Raw genomic sequence first — 10,349 nt, 5'->3', positions numbered from 1 at the left:
TGTGTGTGTGTGTGTGTGTGTGTGTGTGTGTGTGTGTGTGTGTGTGTTCTGGGGAATCCGGTCTAACTCAGACCCTCATGTTTACAAAGCAAACTCTGTACTGACTGAGCCATCTCCCCAGTGCCTTTCCTGAAGTTTTTGTGGACTGTCCCTCATTTATGTCCCCGTTTTGTAGAGGAAGACAGCGCAGGCCCCACGTGTGCTCATGACCAGTTCATAGCGGTCATGGGAAACTGCTGTCGAGTGGCCTGGCTGTGTGCTGGATTCTTGTGAAAGGGAAGACAGAGATTCAAGTCTGCTTTGCAGTTAAGTTTTCCCACCTGTGGGACAGACTTGTGCAGGTGTTAGGGAGAGCCTCCTTTGGGGCTCTCGTTCTTAACGGTGGCATTTATGAGCTACCTGTTTTGTGCCAGGCACCAGACCAGGCTCTTTTCATAGGTCACACCTGCTGTGCACGCTAAACCCAGGGAGAAGCTATTATTCCTACCTTCACATTAGTGAGTGAAGGCCTAGAAAGGAATCCGAATAAGGAGTTCTAGGCCCAAGGCCTGGCCACAGTCCTTGCCTCTCCCTCTGAGAATGAACCACCCCTCCCCAACACACACACACACACACACACACACACACACACACACACACACACACCACGACCTGTCTCTAGGGCCCTAGAGAGGAAGACAGAAATGGAACTGTCTTCCCAGCAGGCCACACTCCTCCACAGGAAGCTGAGTCATCTCTCTCTGTGTGTCTCTGTTTTGTACTATAACCATCTAGCCACCGAGTAATCGGAAAACTAAGTATCTAAAACAAAAAAATTCTGGGGGCCTCCAGGTGCAGGGCATCTTCCTGGTTCCATGCCAGCTGCAGCTCCTCCAGCCTGCCCTGAGTGCCTTAGCCATGTGCTCAATGCTAAGCAAAGAGCAATGAGCCTGAAGTGGAGTTGACTCACATTCTGAGGTCAAGTGAGCCTCAGCATCCAGCCTGCTGGGATAGGGGGGATGCCCACCCCAGCCCACCCCAGCCCACTCCAGCCCACCCCAGCCCACTCCAGCCCTGCCCAGCCCACCCCAGCCCTGCCCAGCCCTGTCCAGCCCTGACGCTGGCACATTTGAAGTATGTACATCATGACTGGGAAGCTCACTATCACCTTGCACCTGTGTGGAACCACGCTCAGAGGTCTGCCTCCCAGCACAGGTGGTAGAACTCAGTCCAGTGATCCCATCCTAGCCTTGGCCCCGTAGTGATGACTTTCACTTCACACAGATTAGCAGGAGGGGATTTCGGGATTGGGTGAAGAGTACTGGGACTCCCCGGACCTCTGTCTCTTCAAGTGCACCCACCTTCTCTAACCACATTGTCCCTGACTTAGAATAGTTTAAATCTAAAATTTGCTTTGTTTGTTTGTTTGCAATTATGCAAAAGCAACCAGTGGTGCTGTGTGGCCTGTGTCTATAATCCCAGCACTTGTGAAGTGAAGGCAGGAGAATTGTGAGTTTGAGGCTAGCCTGGGCTACAGTGAGAACCTGTCTGAAAACAAATATCAAAACAAACAAACAAACAAGTGTGATAGCAAAGTGCACCATGAGGCTGGGGACCCATCCTAACGACCCCTTCAGTACAGCAGTCAGTTACCTGAGCCACTGGAGGCAGTGTGTGCAAGCAGCCTGCACCTGTTTACAGTGGGCGGGGCTGAGCTGTGGCGTCTGTAGGACTTTGGTTTATGGTATTTCCAGCTTTACTTGTGCCAGTCATTTCTGTATTTGCTGCGTGTCTTCTCCCACCAGACTCTGACCTCCAAGATGCCTGGGTCTGAATGTCTTAGTCATCTCTAGGTCTAGCTCCTAGACAAGGCCTGATATCTAATAGGAACCCAAAACAGAGAATAAACAACCCCAGAGCCAAGGTCAGAGCCAAGCACATGGGGCTGGTCTGAAGGAAAAGGAGGTCTTTTACATCTTCTTACATCTACATGTACTTCTTACATCTTGAGAAGTATGTCTGTAAATCAAGGAGTCCGTGTACCCTGACTCTGTTCCTTGTTCGAACCCCTCTGAGTGTGCACGCATGTGTGTGTGTGTGTGTGTGTGTGTGTGTGTGAACAACCTGAGGTGGTGTACCCGGGTGCTGTCCACCTGTTTTTTGTTTTGAGACAGGGTCTCAAACAGTAGCCTGAACTCAGTAATTAGACTAGCCTGGCTACTCAATGAACCCCAGGATCTGCCTGTCTCTACCTCTCCTGTTTAGCAAGAAGCATGTACCACTTTCTGCTTCAACAAATGCTGATGGCTTTCTCCTAATCAAATAGCACTTACTGTATGGAAAGTCATGCTTTAAAAAACCCATCCTGTAACAATGGACTTGATGATCATTTCTGTTTTATTATGCATAATGAAACAATAATTATCCTTATCCAGATGAGGTTGGGCCCAGACACTTCCTTGCCACCTTATGTTTATGTAAATGTTCATGGATGGCTTCTCTTTCATTTTTATTTTATGTATGTGAGTGTTTTGGCTGTACCATGTGTGTTTACAGCACACATGGTGGCCAGAAGAGGGCATCAGATTGCCTGGTAGTTACAGAGGATTGGGAGCCATCATGTGGGTGCTGGGAATCGAAACTGAGTCCTCTGGAAGAGCAGCCATTGTCTTTAACCACTGAGCCATCCCTCCAGCCCCCACAGATAGTTTCTGTGGTATCCTCATGCCTTAACATTCTCAGTGCATCTGTGAAACGTTTATCAGTCTTTATATCATAGACCTCCTTTTCCTTCAGACCAGCCCCATGTGCTTGGCTCTGACCTTGGCTCTGGGGTTGTTTATTCTCTGTTTTGGGTTCCTATTAGATATCAGGCCTTGTCTAGGAGCTAGACCTAGAGATGACTAAGACATTCAGACCCAGGCATCTTGGAGGTCAGAGTCTGGTGGGAGAAGACACGCAGCAAATACAGAAATGACTGGCACAAGTAAAGAAGCATGTTCTATGAGAGAGCAGAGGGCCTCCCTCAGGGAGGAAGCACTTGGAGCAGATTTGGAAAGGTGGGCTGGGCTGGGGAAGAGCAGACTTTGGGAACAATAGGAGGATGGTATGGTTATGGAAGCTAATCTAGCCATCCTGCTCCTACACCTCAGCTCCCTCCCACTCACACTGGGCCCTGGCCCCTTCATCACCTGGCTTTGCTGTGCCCTGGCCCTTGTCTGTCACTTAGCTGATACTTGTTACCAGTGTTGACTAGTGGGGTTCCCCAGAACTCTTTTTTCTCAGGAATGGGAACCCCGTTAGCTTTGACAGCACCTCAGTTTCTGGTGTTCTGGTATGTGCCCCAAACATCTCATCGGTGAATCAGCACCAAGCACAGTTCCTGGCATCTAGTAAATACTGCTCCCCCATTCTATAGATAAACTGAGGCCCTTATCTCTATAGACAGAGACAGCTGAAGAAGTCAGTTGTCCCGGCCAGCAGAGGCAGAATTCAAACCCAACTCCCTCCTTCTTCACGGAGCCCTAGTTTAGCTGTGTCTTCATGAAAGCTAATAAGATTATGAGGCTGTACACAGAGCCTGGGCCTACACAGATCCAAGCCTCATTGCCTTGTAAAGGGTGACATTGGCCCCTTGACCTAACTTCCGCAGAATGATTAACGGAGGGAGATTTCCATGTTTTTATTTTAAGTTACACATGTAATGCTTCCTTGTGCAAAAGAAAAACAAAACAAAACAAAACAAAAAGACAGGAGTGGCAGGTGAGCCCCCTCCTCCTGCTCTTTGGGCGACCACAGCTAACAGATTTACATTGCTCTTGACAATGTAAATCCAAGTACTGGTTCCTCCACCCCAATTTGTGCATGCACACACACACATAAACATGTGTGGGCATGCACACACTCTTGAGTGAGAGCACGTAAGCACACACACACACACACACACACACACACTCAAACACACACAGAGAACCATGATGCCCTTGACTTTCTCTCAACCAGTTCCAAACTGGCACTTGCAGATGATCCCCATCCCACCCTGGTCCATAAAATGGATGTGTCTTGTGTATGCAGTCAGCTCTGAATTCAGACGTTCCTCCTGCCTCTGCTCTGTGTAATGAGCAGCATCGTCTGGCAAGCCTGCATGCGGGATTCCAGGTATTTCTGAAGCAATGGTGCTCAGGAGTTTAATTGCTGAATGAAAGGCGTGCAGATTTTGCACCTTGACAGGTGCTGCCAATTTGCCCCCGGAAAGGCCTTCTGGTGCAGTGGCTTCTCCCAGGCGGTGTGCCTCTGAAGCCAGGGGTGATGGAGAGCAGGGCTGTGTATGGGGGCTGCCTCCTCTTCTGCTCCCCAAGACCTGGTGTGGTGCTCCGGACATGTGGGCCCAAATTGGGATAGGAGATGAATTTGGATCAAAGAGGTTAAATAACAGGTTTTTCCGTTTCACCTTGTAGGAACGGGATGGGGGGGCGGGGGGGGCTGGGCCTCCAGCCAATAGAGGACCAAGAGTCGTCGGGAGGGCTTATAAAGCTGCTATTTCTGGCATTTTCTCTCTTTCTCTGCTGATTATGCAGCAGCATCTCACAGAGGCTGTCGCAGGCTCGTTCTCTCGCTGCCTGGGCTTCTGTGGAATGAGGCCCAGGCTTCTCACAAGACACTGGTGCATTGCAGGTGCGTCTCTGCAGAAGGTAAGCAGCGGTGCCCGCTGCTTCAAGGGGTGGAGGTGCTCAGGCTGGCGCTCTAGGGAAAGACGGGTGATGCTGGATCCTGGGCGGGGCCAGGCAGGGACTGGCAGTGAGGATGCTGTGCAGGACCTAAGGGCCTGGATATGGCTCTTCCTCTCTGATAAGGAATTCTGCTTGTGGCTGGCACTGTCTCTGCTGAATAGGATTAGCCACCCACTCTTGATGCCCGGGGCACTCAGGAAACATCCATCCATCCATCCATCCATCCATCCATTCATCTATTCTTCTATTCATACATACACTTACATATTCATTCATCTTACATTCAGCGCACACTTAGCAGGCCTAGCCAGGCATGGGAGTGGGCTGGGGAGAGGTCTTACGGACTTAGAGGAGAAACAGTGAGAACAGTGATGGTGACAACCCATGACTCGTAAGGATCCGTGAGACACTGGGCTGGGAGTGGGAGGGGTCTTCTGAGCAAGTGTCAGGTGTGAGGTGCAGCTAGAGGTGGCACCAGGGGGAGATTGGGGGAGCAATCCGAATTCTCCCCTCATTTGGTAAAGGCCACCTTCCCTTTTGTCAAGTGAGGATATGGAAACAACCAGCTGGGCTCTCCATGGCCATCATTTGGAGAAGAGAGGCGGTAACAAAGGAAGGAGGGACCCAAGGGCAAACGCACAATGTAGCAGGTGAAAGAGGCTCCTGTTAGTGGTGTTTCCCAGCTGTCCCTGGGGAGCCGGCTGGGAGGTGACTGGGGGAGGGGGTGGTCATTGTGTTGACAGTGCTAAACCTAGATCAGAAGGCCCTAATCCTTCTGCCTCTCTCCTTTCCCATAGTCATTGTTAGGCATCTGGCTTCATGTGTGTGCATCCCAGAAATGGGAACTGACAGCGCAGGCCCATGTCTCCTCATGTGGAACATTAGGGGAACAGAGAACAGGAGCCGGCATCCTTCCTGCTTCCTGAGAGCATCCTTCCTAATCCCCACAGAGCCACAATTGTCTGAGACACTGGGCACAGCACTGCCCGGAGGAGATCTCACAGCTGGCTGGCCAGGGCGGAAACAGCTCTGGGTACCACTAGGACCTGGGTTAGTGACCACTTTCAAATCCCAGCTTAGTCCTAAGTAGCCTGTGACGTAACATGGGATCCTTAAGCTGCCTGAGTCTCGGTGTCCACACCCGAAAAGTGGACACTGGCACCTTCTCTGTGATGGTGTGTGCACATACGTGTTCACACACACAGCCACGTACGAGCTGCTCATACTCGGCCCAGAAGCTAGAAGGACCCCCATCCAGAGTGAATGGATACATGAGTAACCCAGGACAGCTCAGCTGGGGAGGAGGCCAGGGTGCCTGGTGCGACAATGTGTTCTGGTGCAAACATGCATGTCTGGGGAGCCTCCCCTGTGTCTCGAGTGGGAGGCACTGTGTCCTGTGTGGGGCTGCCTGAGAAAAATTGCTCTGGTCACCCTCATGGTGTCCTGAGGACTGGAAGGCAACCTGGTGTTAGGGGTCTTACAGGGACAGGCAGCCAAGTTACCAGTTGCTGATTGTCACCTTTGTGTTGGGAGTCTGGGCTGGATGCAGGGAATGGCACAGGATGGGGGAGTGACTGGAGAGTGGGTCAATCCAGGCAGCCCTCCTGTCAGGAAGAGGACCTGGCGTGGAGCGGGTCTCTGCCCCATGGGATCACGGTGTGACCTCAGGCAGGGTCACTTTACCTCTCTAATCTTGTAGAATGGCAGGAGATACACAAGGCATAGTGTTTCAGGAATAGAGAGGCCACCCCTTCCTAGGGAGGGGACCCGGGGAGCTTCGAATGGGGCTTGGGTGTCTGCTGCAGACAGGCATGATGCAGGCTTCCACTGAAGCCTTACATGAGGCAGGGAGATGGCCAGAGCGTGGACTCCAGCCATTGTGTCATCCCTGGTAGGTAGGCTCCTCAGCGAAATCACTCCAGCTGCTCCCACCACCTTTCCTGTTCTACCATGGTGGCACTCACTGGTGTGTGGGGCATTGCTAGGGTGGGCTTCCTGCTGGAGAAGATCTTTCTGTCTGAGATCCTCTGGTTCCCCAGCCTAGCTGTGTTCATCAGGAACCAACCTATCCCTACTGAGACCAGGGACTGAGGTGGGGTGCCATTGGAGGAGGCAGCTTAGGCACAGCTGTGGGTGCCTCTGTGAGCGGCCAGGGGCCTGGAAAAAAAAATCCAGAAGTGGGTGGATTCTGGCCTCTCTTGGAGTGTGAGAGGCATTTTCCAGGAGGTTTCCAGCCCCTCACACCTGCACCTGGAGAGTATCTGTTGAGTTCATCATTGGAGCAGCAATCAGGGGGTGAAGGCTTCTATTTTTCTATCGAGGAGACCCAGGCCGCTCATACCCTTACCTCTGAGGCAGCTCATGAAGGGTATGAGCGTGGACTGCAGTACCCCCCTCCCGGAGAGCTCATCCTGGAGGAGATGAGGCTGGGAGCAGCCCTCTCTTGATTCATGACCACCCATCTTAGTGACTCTTACTGGCGACTGGGAACATAGGCACAGACTTGGATGTGGCATGGCTCAGTTTCCTCCCTGCTCTAACCTACCCCTCCATACTGCTGGCTGTCCCTTTGAAGCTTGGTCATCCGCCACCTGGGGGACTTCAGGAGCCTCCTGCCTCTTACTTTCCCATTAGCATCTGCCCTTCTTGTGGCCAGTTCAGCAAACTGCTTGGTGAACCTGCCCCTCCTGTGGACTCTTGGCAGCTGCTGGCTGCTCCTCCACACCACTGCGTCCATCCCAGAGCCTTTCCTGCCTGCCTGGGGCACATCCATTTCCACGCTCGGGTTTCTGCTTCCTCCAGGAGTCTGTCTGCCATTCCCTAAAGCTCTTTCCGCAGCTAGACTGCCCTGCTTCTTACTTCTTAATCTTCAGGCCACAGTGGGTTTCCTGTGTACCTCCACCTGCCACTTATCTTCCAGGGACCTGGCCAGGACATCAAGGGTTTGCTGAAGCCCCCTCCGATTGTCTCTCTATGCATGTCAAGGATCACTGTGAGGCTCTAGAAGACCTCACCCACCGATGATGTACCTTTACTTTCCTATCTGCTTGGGATGCACTCCCATAGACGGATGTGGGAAGAGTGCCCTGCAAAAGTAAGTCAGGCCCCACAGACGGGCCCTTTCAGAGTCCTCAGTCTTTGCTTTCATGTGGCTGTGTGGCCTTGGACAAGCCAGCTAACATCTCTGAGCTTGTAGTGTCCTGAGGATTAACGAGATGTCATGTATCACACGAGCATAATTATCCTTCTGGGACACTTGGAACATTTAAATGACCCCTTCCATTTGCTCCAAGTAGAGAAAACATGAAGAGGGCCAGGCCCATTGGCCCTCAGTGCCCTACACAGAAGAATGTGCCATAGGTCCCTAAACGGAGGCAAAAATAGCAGCCACCGGGGCACCCTGTGATGCGGAAGCCACAGGAGAAGCCGCAGGCCAAGCGGATGTCAGCTGCCTGGAGGGGGATGAGGTTCGTCAGATGTGCTAGCAAAGCAAGCCTCACGCCCGCCCTTGCCTGCTCCTCCAACCACAGCATCAGATAAGCGTGTGGAAAGAGTGCTGGCTTCCTCTCTGGGGAGGGTAATCGCAGTGCCATCTGTGGGTGTGTTTTGCCCCCCCCCATCATCTTGCTGCCCTTTGCTCCCTTTTCCCGCCTGCTCTGCCCACATTGATGTCCCGTTGATGACCAAGGTAACACCTACAGACTCCCATGTGAAGGCCTGGCAGCGTTGATGCCCCAAGCCAGTACTGGCTTGGCTTCCTCCCTCTCCCTCCTGCCTTTGTCCATCTTTCTGTAACTTCCTCCTAAAAGTCCAGTTTGGCTGACTTAAGGGGAGTCCCTCCTGATACTATCACCTGCTCACTGCCTTCCTTCCATGTGTGTACAGCCTTCCAATGTGCTGGGCAAGCCACTTGTTGTCTTTGTGTTCTGATGGTTTCTCTGGCACCGGACAGTTAGCCCCAGTGGCCTTTGTTCACTGCTAATCTCTAGACACCCATAACAGGGCCTGGCACAAGGTAGATACTCAATAAATATTCTGTCAGTTTATGATACACGTGGGCATGAAGAGCCATCAAGTCTATCAGAAGAGGCTGGGGCGGGGTTTGGTGTGTTTTGGGGGCTTTAGAACTGAGGAACGGACTCTGTCTTTGGAGACTCTAACATCAAGATTTTATTAACCTTGATCAGAAGTCCCTACTGACCCTGAGGTCTGGGTTCAGAGAGGGTTCTGAAGCACAAGCATAGGCACCTTACAAGGGTTGCCCCTTAGAGTTGTTATGAGTTTGGCTTTTGGGAGAGGGTGCAGGTTGACTTCAAACCTCTGTTCTCCTGCCTCAGCCCTCCATGTGCTGGGATCACAGGCATAACACTGTGCCTGGCTTGTGAGCTTTGGGACCACACTATTCTGTCTTGAATGCCAGCTCTCCCACTTCTCAGCCATGTAGCCATTACCCCAACCTCTGCATTTCTATTTCCTTGCCTGTTCAATGAGTAAAGAGTCGAGTAATTTGCAGGATTATGAACCAGCTCTGTGAAGTCCTTGCCTTGTAGCAGATGGTCAGTAAGTAGCAGCTTGTTAAACCCACTCACTGAATGTATTAGTCAGATTAGGCTGGGTTATGCTTCAATAACAAACAGCCCCAATCTTCAGTCATTTATCGCAAGGAAAAGTTATTTTAGTATTGTATTCACCCCTATTACCCTCTCTTATCCCTCCCACTCCTTCTCCATCCCAATGAGTAAAATGGTATATGTTTGTGCCTCTTGCACGTTCCATGGCAATCAGCACAGAAGTAGGTTTCTGTTCCACAGAATCACTCAGGATGAAGGCTAGTCTCATCTCCCTCTAGAGTCCTGCTGCTCTTCCAGAGCTAGCCTGGAGTTCCTATGTTCGATGTTCTACATTTCCATGGGAAATGACCATTTGTTTCTGCCCCTAGACCATCGGTCTAAACCAGCACCACCATAAGGGGAACTTAAACCCAGGGTCCCTCTGGTGAGAGCAGAGAAAAGGGAGCCACTGAAGCATTGTGGTTACATCATTCATAGTGGGCACATCCTGCCTGGCTGTCTCCAGGCAGAGGCACAGTTAACCCACAGCCTGAGGGAACTTACTGAGTGCTGGCTGGAAGATGCCCTTAATAACAGTCACATCCTAATCCCCGAGACCCAACTGTCACCTCATGTGGAAAATGGGGCTTTGCAGATATAATAAAGATAAATATCTCAAGTTGGGGGGATTGTCCCGGGTTCCCTGGTGGCCCAAAGTCATTTGAGGTAGCTGCTAAGAGGGATCCAGCAGGGGTCCGAGACAGTAGGTGATGCCAGGAGAGAAGGGGATTGAGCTGATGAGCTTTGTGAGTGAAGAAAAGGGTCACAGGCCAAGGGTCACAGGTGGCCACCAGAAGCTGAGCATATAAGCAGTGTGTCAAAGCTCCTGCCCTGACATGGTCTGAAGCCTCTATAGACAAACTTGGGACTTGTGGCTTCTAGAACTGTGTGAGAATCGTTTGTGTGTTGTTGATGATGTTGCTACTTATTTTGTTTTTCTTTGGACAGTTTGTGGTTTGGCAGTGCCTGGGATAGAACCCAGGGCCTTGTACATTCTAGGCAAGCGCTCCACCTCGGAACCCCAGCCAGT

General features: G+C 51.5%; 1 protein-coding gene across 8 annotated transcripts in view; it reads left to right on the top strand.

The window, feature by feature from the left end:
• Tox2 (TOX high mobility group box family member 2) overlaps positions 1-10,349 on the top strand; it is a 116,594-nt gene that overhangs the window by 18,620 nt on the left and 87,625 nt on the right. For 2 of the 8 annotated variants that reach the window (XM_055602406.1, XM_055602408.1), the window contains exon 1: positions 4,551-4,670. The exons of 5 other annotated variants lie outside the window; for them this stretch is intronic. In XM_055602406.1, coding sequence (XP_055458381.1) covers positions 4,551-4,670 — 120 coding nt within the window. Of the gene's footprint in view, positions 1-4,550; positions 4,671-10,349 lie in introns of those variants that run through there. One more of the 8 variants, XM_055602413.1, reaches the window with a different exon arrangement.

This window comes from Psammomys obesus, unplaced genomic scaffold (genome assembly GCF_907164565.1).
Source record: "Psammomys obesus unplaced genomic scaffold, mPsaObe1.curated_primary_1811, whole genome shotgun sequence".
Taxonomy (NCBI): Eukaryota; Metazoa; Chordata; class Mammalia; order Rodentia; family Muridae; genus Psammomys; species Psammomys obesus.
The sequence above is the reverse complement of the archived record's forward strand: the minus strand, read 5'-3'. Positions and strand labels throughout refer to the sequence as shown.